Source organism: Castor canadensis, chromosome 16, assembly GCF_047511655.1.
Source record: "Castor canadensis chromosome 16, mCasCan1.hap1v2, whole genome shotgun sequence".
Taxonomy (NCBI): Eukaryota; Metazoa; Chordata; class Mammalia; order Rodentia; family Castoridae; genus Castor; species Castor canadensis.
Genome location: NC_133401.1, coordinates 40,782,942 through 40,802,045, shown reverse-complemented (window position 1 = coordinate 40,802,045; position 19,104 = coordinate 40,782,942). Strand labels below are relative to the sequence as shown.

At 47.7% G+C, this 19,104-nt stretch overlaps 1 protein-coding gene across 5 annotated transcripts in view; it reads right to left on the bottom strand.

Annotated features, from left to right (window-relative positions):
* Positions 1–19,104, bottom strand: part of Hrh2 (histamine receptor H2) — a 45,199-nt gene that overhangs the window by 3,906 nt on the left and 22,189 nt on the right. For 3 of the 5 annotated variants that reach the window (XM_074058688.1, XM_020171073.2, XM_074058689.1), the window contains one exon: positions 16,207–17,745. In XM_074058688.1, coding sequence (XP_073914789.1) covers positions 16,207–17,282 — 1,076 coding nt within the window. In that variant the 5' untranslated portion in view covers positions 17,283–17,745. Of the gene's footprint in view, positions 1–4,189; positions 4,294–10,920; positions 12,196–16,206; positions 17,746–19,104 lie in introns of those variants that run through there. The other 2 variants (XR_002212862.2, XM_020171077.2) reach the window with 2 other exon arrangements.

Sequence of the window (19,104 nt, the reverse complement as noted above, 5' to 3'; positions counted from 1 at the left end):
CCAGATGGAGCCAGTGGCTCTGAGCAGGTGCCTCTCACTGATAATAGTAAAATGACCAAAGAAAAGTGAGCTCAAGGTGGGACATGGCTCTAAGGGGCTTAAAATCACTTATAATAATACTGCTTTGTAAATATCCCCCTTCTGGGTTAAATGTCAGACAGTAACAAAAAGAAGACAAAAAATATCTCAAATAGTTCCTCTATTGGACAAATCACTTTGTACATGACAATTCAGTTATTAGGTATTTTCAAATGAAGGACATTAATTATCCACAGAATCTCTCTCTCTCTCTCTCTCTCTGTATATATATATATACATATATATATACATATATATATGTATATATATATATATACATATATACATATGTATATACCATACATATATGGTTTAAAGAATATTTAAAATAGCAATGTGACTGACCATGTCTTAAGTCAAGAAATTAACTTCATTGGCAGCAGACTTGTTTCAGCAAACCTTTGTTTCCCTAGACAAGACACTATGCTATTTGGCCTGTATGTTACTTTAATATAGATGGAATCATGTTTCATAATTGTTTTCCCTGTAGCTAACTTTTTTTTGGGGGGGCAGTAATGGTACTGAATTTGAACTCAGGACCTCAAGCTTGCTAAGCAGATGCTCTCCCACTTGAGCCACAACTCCGGCCTTATAGCTAACTTTCACTTCTTGTTTAACATACTTTTGAAATTAAATTATGATGATGGGGGTGGGGGACCTGTCATTGATTTGCCTGTTGTAAAATGTCAATCATATGACCATTTTTCAGTCTATCTACCTGTTGAATGACACCAAGATTGTTCCCAGTTTTTCACCCTAACAAAAAGTGCTGCTTAGGCCATCCAGGAACCTGTCTCCCAGTACACACATGACAGTTTCTTCAAAGTAGATTCAGGAAGTGAAATCATGCAGACAGTCTTGGTCAAATTGTTTTCCAAAGGCATTGCACAAATTCCACTCCCATCAACAATGCAGGTGTTACCTCTTCACTAACACCTGGCCTTGTCAAACTTCTAAAAATTTGCTAATCTGGTGGAATGGAATCTTATTTTTTTTTTTTAATGTTTGAGCTTTCCCCAGTTACTGTTGAGGCTGAAAACATTTTTACTTTTATTGGCTATTCACATTTTCTCCCTGCTGAAACATCTGGTCAGGTCTTCTGTCCATTTCTTTATGTTCCTTCCCATACTTTCTTTCCTTTCTCTTTTCCTGTCTTCCTTTCCCTCTCCCTGTTTTACTGATGCAGAGTTCTTTATGTGTGTCTGAACGCTGACACCTGAACTGTGTTGCAGGTCTCTCAGTGGCTTATCTTGTCACTCTCTTTACAGTATTATTTTTTGTGGCACTGGGATTTGAACTCAGGACTTCACCCTTGTTAGATGCTTGTTCTAGTGCTTGAACTAATGCCTGCAGCCCTTTTTGCTCTGATTATTTTGGAGATAGGATCTTGCTTTTGACACAGGCTGTCCTGGACTGCGATCCTCTTATTTTAAGCGTCCTGCCATTGCTGGAGGATAGGTGTGCACCACACCCCCTGATATTGGTTGAGATGGAGTCTTGTAAACTTTTTGCCCAGACTGGTCTCAAATGTTGATCCTTCTGATCTCGGCCTCCCAATGGAGGTATGGAGGTATGAAAAACTGCCTGGCTTATTATTTGAAAAAAGAGAATTTCTTAATTTTACTAGTCAGGGTTCTCTACTTGTCCTTTAGGATTTGCCTTCTTGGTCCTTAAGAAATTCTAAGAATGTCATAAAGGCATTCTTTATTTTCTTCTAAAAGTTAAATTTTTTGTTTTGATATTTAACTGCTTAGCCTATCTGGAATTGGCTTTTGTGTGTCATATGAAATCTGGTATTTTATTTTCCCATCCATCATTCTCCTCAGTCCTGTTCCTGGTTTTAATATCCAAAGACCATTTCTGGGATTTTCCCTACTGAGCTCTTAGTGTAGCTGAACTTTTTCATTCACCTTAGTTTTTCCTTGCCATGGGCATAAAATATAACACATTGTTACTATCTTTCTTAATCTCTGCGACATCTGTAATAATAGCCTGTCTTTATTCCTTATATTCTCTCTGTCATTTACTTTTTTATTTTAGCAAGTCTTGCCAGAATTTTGTTGCCTTTCTCTTCATTAAATCTTTGTCTTTTTTTCATTCAGTTCTGCCTTTGTCTCTGCTGTTTCTTTTCACTGTCTTTGAGTTTATCTTGTTCTTTTTCACTTTCTTGATTGGATATTTAGATCATTAAGGTTCAAATTTATTTTAAAATTATGATTGTTTCAGGTTATGCATTTCTCTTTGAATAGAGCTTTGGAGGCAAACTGTAAGTTTCGACGTTCAATATTTTTGCTCTTGTTTACTGGAAAATATTTTCTAATGTTCATAGTGACTTTTCCTTCAACCCATGATCTACTGAGAAACGTGTTTGTGAAAGTGTGAAGGTTTTGGTGGTGTTCTTACTAAGTTCTGTTGTAGTTAGAGAATTGTTCTGTGTGAACAAAATGCTTTGAAATGTGTTGCCGTTTGCTTCCTTAGTGTACCCTGTGTGCAGCCAGCTTGAGAGGGGATGTTCTCTTGTTGGAAAGCAGTGTTTTATTTATTCATTTAAATTAATCTTTTCATCTGTGTTTTCAAGATATTATATGCCCTTATTGATTTTATACACTGGATGTTTAAATATTGTCACATATTTTGTCCTGTAATTATTTGTTAATTTGTATTTCTCCCAACACTTTGTGTTTTTAAAGCTAGGTTATTTGGTACATGTAAGTTTAGGATTATTATCTTTCTGATAGATTTTCTCTTTTATCAAAATATGGTGGTCTTTATCTTTAGTAATACTTTTTGCTTCAAGTTTACTTTGATGTTAATATAACTACCAAGATTTCTTTTTGTACATGGATTTTTCTTCCTTATTCTGTCAATATAGTATCTTTGTTGACTTTTATGTTGTCTGTCTCATAAAAACAGTCATTTGGCTTTTAAAAATCAAATCTGAAAATTGCTTTTTTTGAGACAAGATCTCACTGTGTATCCTGGGCTTGCTTGAATAGCCTAGACAGTCGAGGCTGGCCTCAAATTTGTGATTCTCCTGCTTCCTCATAAATGCTGAAATTACAGGCATGCACCACTATGCTTGGCTTTTTATGTATTTTTTTAACTGGCCAATTCATTCCATTTACATTCAGTGAAATTAACCAAGCACTTTATTTCTTCCATCTGTTTTTATGTTTTACATTTGTCCTATCTTTTCTACCCCTTCTTTTCTTGCTTTGTTTTCAATTGACTTTTCCCTTCATTCTCTTCTTCCTCTGTATCATATGGAATTTCTGTTTTTAAAAAGTGATTATCCAAGGTATTTTAACATGTGTGCTAACCAGAAAGTCTAGTGGCATGGAGCCCCTCCCTCCTTTACACAGCTTATCACCAAACCACACTGGGATTCCCACACTGGGTAGACGCTATTGCACCCTTACAGAGCTACTAGAAGGTTTAGGATTCTTCAACTCCCTTCATGGCCCATGGCCCATGTTTGCCCTGAGTCCCATACTTGGAGCCAGGCAATGTTAAGGAGGCTTTGGGAGAGAACAGGACAGGGTGAGGGTCTGCCACACACCACATGCTTATCATAAACACCTGCCATTTCCCCCCCTCCAGCCTCAATTTTTCTTCTCTTGGTAACAGCACCTTGATTCATGGAGACCCACCCTCCTCCACTTTTTGCCCATGTGGGTGAGATAAACTTGACCTCTTTCCCTTTGATCTGGCTCCAGTGTTGGTTTCATGATAGTTGGCTCAAAGGTAGATTGACCCAAGTCAGCCAAGGAAACTGAAGCATGAATTTTCTTGTCAGAACAGTAGGAAAGGGACCTACTTTTCCATTAGGTCTGAAAAGATAGGTTTGGTGTACTGGAGGCCTCGTGGGGGAATGTGAGAATGGAGTCAGCACTGTGAGAATGCATCCCCCTGGAAGCTGGCTGAGAGCTGGAGAAACACAAACTCCTGGTGACCTGGTCCCACCATGCTATTCTTGAGTTAATTACCTATCCCCACCACCCATCCTCTCTTTTTTTCATCCTCTTTTAACTGAGTTTCTGTTACTTGTCGTTAACAGTGTCCAGACTAATAAGATTCCCAAACAAATGTTATTTGAATCAGAATCTTTTACCTTGAGGGTGTTAAAATCTGCTCAGCCACCAGGGGTCAGGAGCCAGCATCACACTCTGTATAAGAAGCCTTGCTCACGTCCTCTCTAAACCTCAGTGCTTTCATCTGTAAAAATAATAACAGCCACCTCCCAGGACTACAATAAGGACAACAGACAATGAATGACAGTGACCTTTTCTATTACCCTCTGCTGCTCGCATACAGGTGATCACAGAACCATCACCTGTACCTCTGTCCTGCCATTTCTTAAGTCTGTGTTTTGGAATGTTAGTCCCATTGCTCGACATTCCCTTAACTTCTTCCTTGCTGGTCAACCTCTACTTCCTGTTTCAAGATTGTTCAGGCATCACCTCCACTGGTCAGCTGTCTCTGAGGTCTCCCAGGATTCTTGGCTCCCTCCTGGCTCCTCTGCCTCAGCACATATCTCCCTGGTTTACCTGTCTCCCAGACTAAGCCAAGAGAGTCATAATGGCAGGAATTGGATCTTTCATCCTCTACCCATTGTCCAAGGTCAGAGGAGGTCTTCCTGGGTGTGAACTGGTGAGTGAAAGCCCCAATAAATCCCAGTGTGGACAGCACTTCTCTTGTATTCTGACCTTCCCAATTCGAAGGCGGGCAGGAGCACAGAGCTCTCCTGGCTGACTCTGGCTGTCCTCACTTCTGTGCTGGTTTTCTACATCTTCCTTCACCAAGAAAGACAGCGAGGAACCAAATACCTGAGCACCAATGGCATTCTAAGGTGACTGGGAGAAAGTCTAAGATGTGGAACTTGGAGTCCTGTTTTCTGTTCTGGAGAAGCAAGACAAGATGGGCGACCTGACGGGTTTTGAAATTCCAAGGGAATTCTCCTTCCCTTCCTTTCCCCTTTGTTTCTGGCAATGGGCAGGGCCATCAGTGCTTTGCCTCAGAGGGTCACAAAAAAAAATAACAGCTGAGGGACAGTGTGTTGAAGTTTGGGACTGATCCCTGCTTGTGCTGTATCCAAAACCCCAGGGTGAACCACCAGACCCAGAGGGTCAGTTACACCTACATCCTGGGAACTGGGTCACCAGGAAATCCTCTGTCCTGTGACAAAGTGGAAGTGAAGGGGTAAGAAAGCAGAAGTGGATGGCTTCAGTCCTCTGTGCAGCCACACACACTTTCTCACTGCTTTCAGTTTTTGTCAAAATCCAGGGTGGTCCTCTGTCTGACCACACTTAATTTGTTTTAAAATGTCTTATGTAGTAGAAATTTCAGGACAGTGAGGTATCCAGAGACCAGGGTTCCACCTCAAACCAATGTGTTATGTAATATGTTGAGATGACAAAACTTGGGCCTTCTGCTCACGAATGGTTGCTTTCATGGCCCCAAAGCAAATGAAGAGGATTTGTCTGCCACCAGGGTCTGTGGTGAAGGAGTGGGGTCAGGGGCAGGCATGATGGGCAGAGATGCCACCCAGCTGGAATTCCACACAGGAGACCTGCTTTCTGTCCTTCAGTGACAGGCATCAAGAGCAAGGTGGTGTGAGTGAGTTGGGGGTTAGGCAAGGACTTCCTGCAAGTGTTTTGCAAACACCATGGGTTCATATTTGTGCAAATAAGGTAATATGTGCCCAAGAAAGGCATTCCCAGAACTTCTTGGGACTTACTTGAAACCCACAGTCGCAAATCATTAATTGCTTTGACTTTTCCCTTATGAAAAGAGAAATTGATTGTGAGGGCCTGTGGGGATTTAGATCCCAGAAGTAGACATTGTCGGGTATCTCCCAGGACATGCCTCCCTAAACCCTTGTGGGCCTAGCCTGCGCTGGACCAAGAACTGGTGGGGAGGGGTTGGTTGGCTGTGACTCCAGCAGGTGAATGAATAAATGACTGATGAGAAGTAGCCCTTTCTGAGGTCCTGAGCCTGCTGTGCCATATTCTTTTTCTTTGCAACCATCCCAGTTGCCCTACAAAGCAGGTATGCGTCTGCCTTTTACTAACCATGAAACCAAGGCTCCAGGTGGGCAAGAGATGCCTGGGTACCTGGCAGCAAAGCTCAAATTTGAGCCTGGGCTCTCCTTTCCATGATGGCATGCTGCTTCCTGGGGTAGACTGAATGAAGGAGGTGGAATGAGAGCTAGCACAAGAAGCACGAATAACACCTGGGCAGGGTGACTGGTGTCCAGTAACATGCAGGTGATAATATGCATGGGCCAAGCACGTGGTGTAAAGACAAAACTGCATGTGTGTGCAGATGTGCGCTTGTAAGGAAGCACAGTCAAGTGGAGACATGAGTTGTGCTCCTGTGTGTGTGCACCGGTGCCTCAGTATGCATGGGTGTATGTGCCTCTTGTGTGAGTGGGGGTGAGTCATTAGGATTGTATGGTACACAAGCCATTTCTGGTTCTGGGTACATGGAGCAGGTGGTATTTGTGTTGAGGCTACTGGTAGCCTCAAATGCTACCAGTAACGTTTGAGACTGTGGGAAGGGTGTTCAGGCAGGGGGAACAGCATGAGCTGGGGCTTGTGCCCAGAGAACAGGGAAGAAAGAGCTCTGATGGAGAAGAAGGGGATGCAGAGGAGAGGAGGCGGAAGGGAATTCTGTAGGCAGGACAGGGTGGTCTTGATTGAAGAGTCTTGGTGTAATCTGGCAGGCACTGGAGAGCTATTGAAGGCTGTGGGGGAGGGGAGTGTCAGCCACTGACCATGGAAGGGTCTCAGCCGATAGATAGCCTGGACTGGCCCTTCTCCAAGATTTCATGACCGTATGGGACAGTGAGTGCCTCAGGGGAGGGTGGGGGAAACAAGCTTGTCTCTCTGCTATAGACTGGATCTTCATGTCCCCAAAGGCCCATGTGTTTAAAGGCTTGGTCACTAGCCTGTGGCACTGCTGGTTGGTGATGGAACCTTTAGGAGGTATAGCCTAGCAGGAGGAAGTTAGGTCACTGAGGGACATGTCTTTGAAGGGGACTTGAGGAGGCTGGTCCCTTTCTCTCTCTCTCTCTCTGTCTCTCTCTCTCTCTCTCTCTGTTTGTTCCCCAGCCATGACAATGTGAGCAGCTTTGCTCCACCCTCCATGATTAGCCAGCTGACCATGGACTGAAATCTCTGAAACCATGAGCCAAAAATAAACCTCTCCTTCTTTTAAGTTGACTTTCTTGTGCATTGTGTCACAGTGATGAAAGAAGCTACCATATTTGTCAAGAAGTGTCCCTATTTAAAGGGAAAATGTCAGGGAAAATGCAGCATTCATGTTGATCAGTGCTGTGTGCCTGCCTGGGACACCCCCCTCCGCCCTGCTAGGCAGGCACCTCTTCCTGCATCTCTATAGCTGAGGGTCCGCCTGAGCACAGAGCTGGGGGGAGGAATGAGACTCCTCGCTGCACCTGCTAGGTCCAAACCCAGTGCACTAAGCTCAGAAAGCAGCCACAGAAAAGCCAGCTCCTACTGGGCGACAGATACAGTATTAACTCCGAAATTGTCACATAACCCCACAGGGAGGAACTAACATTCTTTTCAATTTATAGAGGATATGAAGGCCCAGAGAAGTTAGGAATTGCCTGTGGTCACAGCCAGTAACTAGTGTGGGGTGTGTTACCACACGCGGGGCACGATACTGGAAAAAGTGAAGGAGTAGCTATCCCCACTTCCTGCTCGGCCCTTCCCCTCCTCCATCTCATCCACTTCCTGCTGCTGACCTCGAACTGCTGAATCCCCAAGTGATGAGAACCTGCACGGATGAGGCACCTGACAGACCCATGCGTGTACACGAGGCAGTCAGCATACTGTCTGTAGCAGATGAGAACTTTAGTCACTTTCGCAAGAACTCAGAGCAAATGAGGAAGGGGCACAGCTTCGAGGAGTCCAGGTGGGCTCAGCTGCAAAGCTGGAAGCTCTGTGCCCGCTCTCTCCTTACAGTGCACGCAGGGGAGCTCAGCTCTGCTCTGGAATTTGGGTCACACTCTGATCTCCCCAGTCATGGCCTGTGCTCACCCTGCCCAGTTGCTCAAACTCTCCAATCACTGCCAATGAAGACTGGATGACTTCACCAATGAAGTCATCTTCATGGTCTCTTAAAATTGAATTTATTTTTTTAAGCTGATGGAAATCCTGAAGTCTCAGACCACTCCTGCCAGCTGTACTTATGGAAAAAGGACCTAAGGTCCCTGAGGCAATCTTCAAACCTGGTCCCAGAGCTCATTTCCTCCCATCCTTGTCAGGCAGGCAAGTATTACACCCATTTCATAGATGGGGAGACTGAGACTTGGGAGAGACCTGGCATTGGATCCAGACCTGCTGGGTCTAGCATCCTGGGCTCAGCTCCTGCATCATCAGGCTGGTTTCTGCTCTGAGACTCTTGTTGGTTCTATGGTCTCTGAATGACTCTAGCCTTGGATGTGGCACAGAGTTTTACCCATCCATGGCTCTTCAGCTCCTTCAAAGGCTCCTCCCTCTCTTTCCTGCTCCTCTGTCCCTCTTCAAAGGCCAGTGGCCTTTTCTCCTTGAGGTCCCTACCCAAGGCCTTAGTCAGCTGCTCACATGACACTTCCAGGGGAAGCGATAACTTCAGATGTGGCTGGCAGCAGGCCAGCCCACACTGCTTGTCCAGGAAACAGGCAAGTGCACAGAATGCTCAAAATGCCTTCCTCCCCCTACCCCAGCCAGTAACTCGTTTCCAGAAATTCAGTTTCTAGGAAAACAGTCTGAGAGAAATCTGAATGTTATTTGCATGCATATTTTGCTCAGAAATATCAGTGAGGCACAGCAATGGTGAGACATTCTGGCCAATCATGGGTCTCCTTGTGCACCTCACTCCCAAGCAGCCTTGACCAACAGTCATGGGGGTTGGGGGAGAGTGGGTGTCACTGTGTACCAGACATTATCCTCAGTCTGTTCTCTCCTGCAATCCTCACAACCACCTTTTGGAATGGATAACGTGCCTATTTTACAGATGAAGACACAGAGCATGGAAAGGTTAAGTCACTCAGCTCCCAAGCAGTCTGAGTCCGCATGGCTCACTGGAGGTCACTAAGCAGCATTACCAGGCAGCTGCTGAATGCCGGCTGGTGTGTGCGCAATGCGAGGTGCTTCTCAGATGGGGTGGGACAGGATACTAATTCGAGATGGTGAGGGACCCTCTGGGGACCCTGCCTTTGTGTGTTCATGTCACCAGCACTGTCCCCACCATTGCTGGTGGTGTGGGGACAGGAGGCAGAAACAGCCTTAAGCCCCTGACAGACACAGAGTGGAGAGGTTTTCGAGGGCCCATCAGCCAGCTTCCTCCTCCAGGGAGGGGTGGCACCACTTGGTGGCGGGGGGGGGGGGGAGTGGGAATGTGGCAGGGGGCAGAGACTTAGATGCTCAAGTAGGCCCTGCCCCCAAACACTCTCTTCTTAGGTGTCAAAAACTGATGGGAGGTAACGTGGGGGGTCACTAGAGGAGTTTGGAGGTCTGAGAGCACAGGGGCTTCTGCCTCACCTCCTGTCTGGAAGCCCAGGGCAATGCTGCTTAGAAGGGAGGACCCCTGCAGGGGAACAGAAATGGCAGTTGGGACATCCCTCACTGCCCTTGTACCCCAATTCCTCTGCTCCCACTGGGGGTAGAAGATCCCCAAATCCGGGAATCTACAGTGAGTCCCAATGCAAAGCTGAATCTTGGGGCTGCCTGCCAGGGGTGGGGCCTGCAGCAGAGGCTTTGGGTGGGTGTGGCTCTTGACAGTGCCAGGAGAGCCCAGGAGCAGGCCAGCTGTGTCCCTGGGGCCACTAGTTTCTTTGGGAGCCTGGGCAGAGAAGCATACAGGATAGGTCTGCAGGGGCCCAGACAGCCCAGGGAACTCTGCCCAAAGCTGAAGGTGAGGACTGGGAAGAATCCTGGAGTGCCCACCATTGGCTTCCAGAGTTGCTGGAGTCATAGCTGCAAGTGGTCGAGCTTCCATGTCCCTGGAAATCCAGAGTGAAACAAAGGTCCTTCCACCTGGGCATACCCTGGTATGGATGCTAAGCTTCTTCCCCAGCTCGTGTACCAACTCCATGGGTTCTTCTTGGCACCCAGGAAGGGAGGCGCTGATGTGCTCAACCTCACTTTTCAGTGAAGGACATAGTTTCAGAGAGAGAAAGTAACTTGTCCAGGTCAGTCAGCTGGCCCCGGGGGAAGGTCACTTTGGAGGCCTCAGCAGACCAGACTGGCTGGCTTCTCCCTTCTTGAGGGTGAATTGGTAAAAGGATGACTGAGTAGATGAACTTGAAGGAGAGGCAGCAGCCACAAAAACAAGAGCCTTGAAGCCTGCATAGGAGCCAACATGGGCAAGGACAAGATGGTGGGGGGCGAGCCCATGCCCAGGCAGCCTCTCCTCACCATGGTCTTGGGACCACATGTGCACCTGGCAAAGACCAGAAGGGTGAAGGATTGGCCACAAGAATGGGGCTTCTCTGACTTTCAGTGGCTTAGTCCCTTTCAATAAGAATTGTTTTCTAGATAACAATTCAAATTGTCTCTGGATTCAAATTGGGAAGGGAAGTCCTCTGAATCCTTTGGACACTGGGTGACCAAAGGAAGGTCTGAGTCTCATCCATAGGCCTGTGGCAAGCAGTCTGTAAGGTCCTCCCTGCACTCCACACAGCCTTCTGCGTGAGTCAGACCCAGGGCAAGTGGACATATTGGTGGCTCTTTGGCAGTTGGGATGGTCCTCCCTCCCTTCCCATCTAGCCTCCTTCCTATCTGGTCCTCCTGCCTCAGGAGAGCCTCAGGGGATGGAGACAGCCTGCAATGCCCAGCAGGCTCCCCAGTACTCTGCCACAAACAGCCCTTGTGAGTTTAATAAGTACCAGTGTCACCCTAAGGCGAGAGCTATATGAATCCTGGCTGTTTCTTCAGGGACAAGGCTAGCTGTCAGAACTTTTAAAGATGAGGAAATTGGAACTCAGCAAAGGAACAGATCATCTGGGGTCACACAGCCAGACACCCCTCCAGAGAAGGCAGAGGCCTGAGAGAGCCAGGCCATCTGTCCCAAGGCCGGGGCTTTCTCTGCAAAGCCTCCCTGTGCCTAGCCTGCATTCTTGTTTGCCCCTGGCTTCAGCACCTACAACTTGTCATGACAAGGGCACATTTTATTGAACATTTTATTTAATGAGCAAGTCATTAGTATGACAAACATGTCCCTCACTGCCCTTGCCAGAAGATTCTCGACACAGCACAGTTGGGGGCGTGGGCATAATCTCTCTCCCTTGTTAAGCATTTATATATATTTAGTGTTGGACTAGTCTCTTGAGACTAATCCAAGTTCCCGGCTTTCGGATAAGAGACACAAACTCAGGCTAAGGACCTGACTTGAGTGATTCAGCAGCACAGCTGAGACACAGTTGCACAAAGCCCGCCCCAATCTTTTCAGCTGCTCTTTTGCAAAGAAACCATTGTGGGGGAGAGGGTTGGGGTGGGGAGGGAAACTAAAAACTACCGCCTACCAAGTGTGTACTGGAAACCAGGTGCTTTTTATAAATTGGTGCTAGATCTTATCATAATCCTCCAGGGACACATTTTAATCCCCATTTTGCAGATAGGCAAGGTGAGGCTCAAAGAGGAAAAGGCACCTGCCCAAGGTCATGGAGCCGGGAGCTGGAATTGGTACCCATTTCTTTTCCCTACGCCAAGGTGGCAAGTGATAGTCCATATACTCTATATAGCTCATCACCCGTGTTGGATGGAGAAGATTGAAAAAAACAGTAAAACATTTCATGACTCATGAAAATGTTATGGAACCCAAATTTTAATGTCCATAGAGTTTTACCAGAACACAGCCACCCCTTACATTTATGTGTTGTCTGTGACTGCTTTTGTGACATGATGGCAGACTTGAGTATAGTCATGTGTCATGCAGTGACAGGGACACCTGAGAAACTCATCGCCAGGAGATATGGCATTGTGTCGATGTCATGGCAGGTTCTTTCAACTCTAGATGGTGATCTCGTGCACAGTTAGGCTACAAACCTTCCCAGCTTGTTTGTGTGCTGAGTGCAGAAGGCAGTAAACACAATGGTAAGTGCCTGTGTACCTAAACACAGAAAAGGAACAGTAAGAACACTAGGCAATTGGGACCTTTCTGTCCTGTCATCACCTTATGTGGTATATGTGGTTGGGCACTGACTGAAGGCTGGGAAAACTTGTTATGTGACTCATGGCTGGAGTTATAACAGAGTTGTTTGGGACCCAAAGCCTAAAATACTAACTAGCCGGCCTACTGTGGAAAGTGTTTGCCCACCCCTGCCCTACACAACTCCTGTGGGGTCTAGAAGGTATGCAACCCCCTCCCCCACACTCCTGCACTGGCTGTTTTCTGCACAAAGGGATCAAGTGCAGGGGACTAGGAAGGGCTGACACGAGCCTTTCCTGTGCATGCCCTGTGTTGGTCCCCTGGGGAAAGGGCCTTTCCATCATTAGGTCACCTGGATGTGCTCCTTTTTCTTAAGGGTACAGAGGTATCAGTGGAACTGGGTGGGGAGGAGCTTGACACTTTCTTCTGTGATTCAGAGCTGGCCCTGGATGCCACTGTGAGGCCTGCTACTGACACTGACACTTCAGTGCTGGAGGAGGCCAGTGTGATGTCCAAGAAAAGGGAACCGGTAATTTCTGAGCTCCTAGGTTCCAGGAACTTCTCTATGTGAGACTTGGTTTCCAGTCTCTATTGTGGAGGTGGAGTTACTCACTTCTCAGAGTTCTTGGGAAACTAGGAAAAGGAATTTATTTGTTCATTAGACAAAACTCCTGGGCCTATTCTGTGCCAGACACAGCACTGAGATCTGTGATATCAGGACATGGGCCTATTCTTCAGGAGTTTATGATCTTGGGGGGAGGAGGAGCAGACATTAGACTAGTAGAATGTGTCAAGAGAGGAGGCTGCATGGGGTACAATGGGACCATGTGTAGCCTGGGAGGTGGCCAAAGTGTGGGCATGACAGGAAGCTGGTACAGTAACAGTGGTAGGAGCCAGACGAGGCAGAACCTTGGAGACTGGGATAAAGATTTCGTATTTCATTCCAAGAGCAACAGAAAGCACAGGGCATAATCCAACTCACTTTTGGAAAAGTCTCTCTGGCTACAGAGGGGCCGGTCAGGGGCCGGGGGCAACTGCGGTTCCTTGGCAAGGGGAGTGTTGGGAGGATGAGGGGAGACATCTGACTGGTGCCAACCCTCCAGGCACCAGGGTGCAGCCAAGCCAGGGCCATGAGTACAGAGGCTGTGCACAAATGAGGAAGTACCACACTGATAGGACCAGTGTTTGTGAATTTTATCTCCTGGCCTTGGGAGATTTTGAGAAGTGAGTGGAGAAGGACTCAAAGAGCACTGGACAGGGGCTCCAGCCTCTCCTTAGCTTCCTCTGTATCCCAGACAGGTCACTTGCCTCCCTGTGCCTTGATTTACCCTTCTGATATCTATAGGACTAGCATGAGGTGTTGGCTAAAAGTAGGGCCAAGTTCAAGTCGAGACACCATTTCATTATGGAAAGAGCTCAGACTTTGAGGTCAGTCCGGCTTGGTTTTGAATCCTAGCTCTGCCATATGTGAGGCCATCGGGCCCAACACCAGCTACTCTGGTTCTGGGAGGCCACTGCTGATCCGCACACTACACTTTGGGAACCACAGGTCTTCTCTGAGGAGAGGGCCTCCATTTTGCTCGCGGCTATACTGCAAATAGCACTGGCAATAGGCTTCTAGCAAGTCGTTGGTAAATGCTTTTTTTTTTTTGATAAGGGATCTCCCTAGGTAGCACAGATTGGCCTTGAATTCTCAATGCTCTTGCTTTGGGCTCTTGAGTGCTGGGATTACAGGCTTGTACCACCACACCTAGCATGGTGAATGCTTTTGAGTGAATGAACACCAAATGGATTATTTTGGCTGGGGCAGAGGGTGGTGGAGGGCTTGTCTTGGGGAGGGTGACAGGAAGTGAACCAGGAAGTGGAAGTGATGCAGGGATCAAATCAGGAAGGGTCTCTAATGCCAGGTAGCAAGCTGGGACTTGTAGCAGGCTAAATAATGACCCCCCTAGTAGATCCGTGTCCCAATTGTCTGAGAATGTTACCTTACATGGCAAAAGGGACTGTGCAGGTGTGACTAAGCTAAAGAATTTGGGATGGAAAGATCTGAATTTTCCAGATAAGGTCCATGGGACCTTTTCCAAGGGAGGTAGAGGGCAATTTGGGGACAGAAGAGGAAGAGGTATGAGGATGGAAAGGCAAGGCTGACATGAGGGGAGTGAGAAACTGACAGAGCCAAGGAGTGCAGAGGGCATTGGAAAGCTGTAAGTGATACAGCACCTGCCTAAAAGCTGGAAAAGACAAGGAAGGAAGGGATGCTCCCAGAAGTCCCCAGAAGGAGACAGCCCTGCCAAACAAACAAACAAACAAACGAGCACCTTCATTTCAGATGTCCTGAGCTGCAATAGAATAAATGTGTGTGATTTGTTCCAGAAGCCATAAGAAATGAATGGGGGTGGGGTGGGGTGGTGCTATGCAGGTGTGAGGATGCAGTAGAAGTTACTGAGCTCTGGTTGTGTGGAGAGATCTGGAAAAGGGTGGGGACAGTGAGATTGTGGAGGAGGCAGGTGATTCGCCCAAGGGAGAGGGGAAGTGGGACTGGGTTAAGGGGAGACAGTAGGACTGATGAAATGGCAGATAGAGAACCCGGCTGCAGAGAAAGCAGGACAAGCCAGCTTGGCCATTCTTTCCCAGGGTCTCCCCTGGACTGACTGTGTCCATCACTCTGTCTAGGGCAGGCTGGCTCAGCCCCCTTCAGAATTCTCGGTTCAGGCAGACATCCCAACCTTGGCAGTGATGCGGGGCTGTGGGTCAGTGTCTTGTCCCCAGACAGAAAGCAGGAAGAGAAAGGAAGGTACAATGCTGTACCATGCTTTCTACAAGCAGCCGTTCACTACTGTCCCAGCAGCTGAAGCTCAGAGCTCCTGCTCCTTGGTGCCACTCAGGTCTGTGCTGTGGGTTCCCCTATTACCTGCAGTGGCTTTGTCACCAGCAACCTTCTCTACATGTTATTCTGATACTGTTGATTTTCTCAGCCTGCACACCTCTTGGAGCTGGACTCCTGGAATTTCCTCCCTCTTGTACCTTCTGCACTCTGCACACCCAATGTTCTACAAGCAAGCTTTAACTTTTTAAATAGCCTAGCCTGGTCCTCATGGACCAGGCTTTTACTTTTTAAATAGCCTAACCTGGTCCTCATGGACCAGGGTGTCAGCCTCTTCCCTGTCTGCCAGTTTACTCTGCTGATCCAATTCAGAAGAGGTAACCACAGCTCTCATTGCATAGCACAGATCTGAGACTGGGTTGTAGCACCGTGGTAAGGCACTGGCCTCGCATGTGTAGGGCTCTGGGTTCCATCCCCAGTATTGGAAAAAAAAAAAAAAAAGCAGCCGAATGTGCTTGGGTCAGCCCCACCCTTGCTTCTGGCCACTTGCATCTTCCCCTAAGAGCCACAGTACAGCATCCGTAGTGCTGGGTTGGCCTTCAAGGCCCCACCTTCCCAACTCTGATGTCCTCTTTCCCCACTGATCTGAGTGCTTCCAAGAGAAGAGCTGATACACAGCAAGTGCTTAGTAAATGCTCAATGGACCTGAGTTTCTCTCTTAGCTCCACAGTGGCCCTATCAGATGGCAGCAGAAGTACATGGCTGCTTTGGTGCTCTCCTGAGCAGCTCAGCTGAGCACTCATGTCTTCTAAGTGGCAGAGTTTGGCTTCAACCTTAGGGCTCTTGATCAGAAGGACAACATGGCTAGAAAGAAGGGCCCCAAGAGCTCAGGAGTAAGGAGACCTCTTTCAGGTCCCAGCTGAGTGGCCCTTGACAATTCCTCTGAGACATTTAATGTGACCCTTTTGGAAAAGAGGTAAAAAGTGCTACCTTGGGGAGCCACTGGGAGGTTGATATGAGACAATGGCTGCAAAGTGCTCACAGAGGTTCTCAGCACACAAAGTAGAGCCACCTACATAGTAGTCACCTTGACCTTGTCATGCCTAGGAAGCCCCCACAGGACTCTCATCCTGCACACAATCTGTTACCTGTCTGTGGCTCCCTGGGGGACCGTGATTTCCATCCCACTCCACACCTGGAGAGTTAGGGCCTTCTCTTTCTGCCGTCTGGGTTCTCGGCTTTGGCTCCTGCACAGCAGGGACTTGTTTGACCTCAGGGAAGTTTCGTGGGAATGGCGGCTGGCCAGCCTGCAACAGAAGAGCTGCTGGTACGCAGTGCGGAAGTCTCTGTTCAGGGCGGCATAGAGGATGGGGTTTAGGGCTGAGTTGGCATAGCCCAGCCACAGAACAATGGCTTCGAACACCTCATTGACAGCACTGTCTCCGTTCAAGCCACGATAAACAAACACAGTAAAATAGGGAAACCAGCAGAAGATGAAGGCGCCCATAACGGCGGCCAGTGTCACGGTGGCTTTGTGTTCTTTGATGGTGGCCACCCTCCAGGAGCTGACGTGGTTGATCCTCTTGGCCTGCTCCCGGGCAATCTTGAAGATCCGGTAGTAGGTGATACACATGATCAGCAGAGGCAGGTAGAAGGTGACCAGCCCATCCACCAATCCGTACACTTCATTGACCTGGACTTTGCACTTAGACGAAGTGTCATTACCCTTGCCAGTCTCATTCCTGCTGTTCCAACCCAGGTGAATAGAAAGGAAGGACAGAGTGATGGAAATGACCCAAATGAAGACCAGAGAGATGGCCACCCGAACTGGGGTGACCAGCACAGGGTACCGCAAAGGGTCTGTGACAGCACAGTAGCGATCCAAGCTGATCATGAAGAGGTTGAGGATGGAGGCCGTGCACAGCATCACATCTAGGCTGGTGTAGATGTTACAGAAGACCTTGCCAAAGTGCCACTTGTAGGACAGCTGGTAGATGGCAGAGAAGGGCAGCACCAAGAGGCCAAGGAGCAGGTCAGTGACTGCCAAGGACACAATGAAGCAATTGGTCAGACTGCGGAGCCGGCGGTTCAAGCTGACGGCCAGGCAGACGATCACATTGCCCGCAACAGTGATCAGAATGAGGATGGTGAGGATCACGCTGATGGTGACCTTGAATGCAGTAGAGTCCAGGCCAAAGGAAGAGGCTGTACCATTGGATGCCATCCTGGGATCCAACAGCTCTTGCCCCTGCCCTTTGGCCACTTCTATGCCAGCTCCAACCAGTGGCCTCCAGGCTCCCAACAGAGTCTAAAAAAAGTGTCCAAGTTTGGGGAAGTGTCAATGGCTGGCCCAATGCTATTCTTCTAGAAATAAATTAAGCGGTCCTTATTAGGTGTGGGGCATGAGTAGGAATGAAGAAGTAAAGGCCTGTGGCTCACACTCCAGTCCTCAGCTGGTCCCCTGAGGAGCCAGCTTCCTCCTGGGCCCAGGGTAGGTCTCTGCTCCCTAGGTTTTGCATGGAGGCTGAGGCACTGGGGCATGAGTCTAGAGGTGGCTTTGGTTTAATGCAGGAGGAATCACATGTAGACACGGTCGTATCTTTCCCCATGGCTGGCACCTGTTCCCATCTGTGTGACAAGGTCAGGAACTAGTGGTCCCCCTCTCCTGGGTCATTGGAAAACAGGAGCTGAAAAATGCAAAGGTTGAAGGTTGAGCCCTTTAGAACTGGACTGAGACCATAACCTGTTTCAAGGTGAGTCTTTCTAGATCTCCATCACCTGGCAAAACACCAGCAGGCCTGGGGGCCATGGGTACCTCTGCTTTGGAGAGACTGAGGCAGACATGATACAGGAAGGGGACACTATGTTCTGTGAGAAACAGCTGGAAGAGCATGGAACATTTATACTGAAAAAGGATGGATCTAGACATAGAATTAAACTCCAGGAGGACAGAGCCTGCATTTGTTTGTTCCCTGCTGGTTCCTGGTACCTGAGCTCATAGATAGGAATTAAACACCTTATAAATAAATGAGAAAATGAATGAATGAAGAAATGCAGTGACTTCATTCTTATAAAGTGCTGAGAACAGTATCTGGTGCTGTGGTTTTTACAAAATGTCATCACACGTCATACTCCAAGCCAGGGGAAGACAAACTTTTTCAGAAAGAGGTCAGGTGGGATGTGTTACCTGCTTGTAGTCTGCACGGGGTCTGTTGCAACCACTCGGATCTGCCATTAGGGCATGGAGGCACCCGTGTCAGACCATGCAAGTGGCTGGCCTTCAGGAAAACTTCGTGGTACACATGGAAATGTGAGTTTCATATAACTTTCACGTGTTGCAAAATATTCTTGATTTTTTTTCCAATGATTTGAAAGCCATTGTTAGCTCTTGGGAACCAACCAGAGGGCTAGATTTAGCCTAAGGGTTGTCACCTGTTGGCTCTGTAGCTTGTCAACTCCGCCCTGCCTCAAAAACCTTCTCTAAATCTTACTGGTCTTATTAGGCAGCACATGTGGTTCCACATCTGGGTCAGTTGGTACAGAACTTTCCCATCCTCCCAATGGTTGCATAACAGTCCTTGGATGAGGCTGAACATGGTTTATTCTAACACCCCTGTGTCACCTTCTCAGGTATTTGGGTGATTCTGTCCTCCCTTTCTTCTTCCTTCCTCCTGCAACTATCATTTCAATAAAATAGCTGCACACACTAGGCCTCCTGGTCACCAGATCACCTCCAAGATGCCCTCTGAGTGGTGGAGTTTTATGCTCCAAGCTGACAAGAAACAAGCTAAGGCCTTGCTTGATTCCTGGCCCTTTCACACAAGCTCATCCTGGTTTACCAGAGAGCAGTCAGCAGGCAATTTCCCAAGGTCTGAGAGTATGTAGAGATCAAGTTGACAGCAGAACCCCTCTCAGAAGCAAGCTAATCCCCATGGGACATAAATGCAGCCTCTACCAGCCTCTTGCATGGAGCTGTTTTGCAACCTGAATGTGAAATGTGTCATTGGATCATAAGACACTGTTGGAGCAGGGATCAGGGTTCCTGA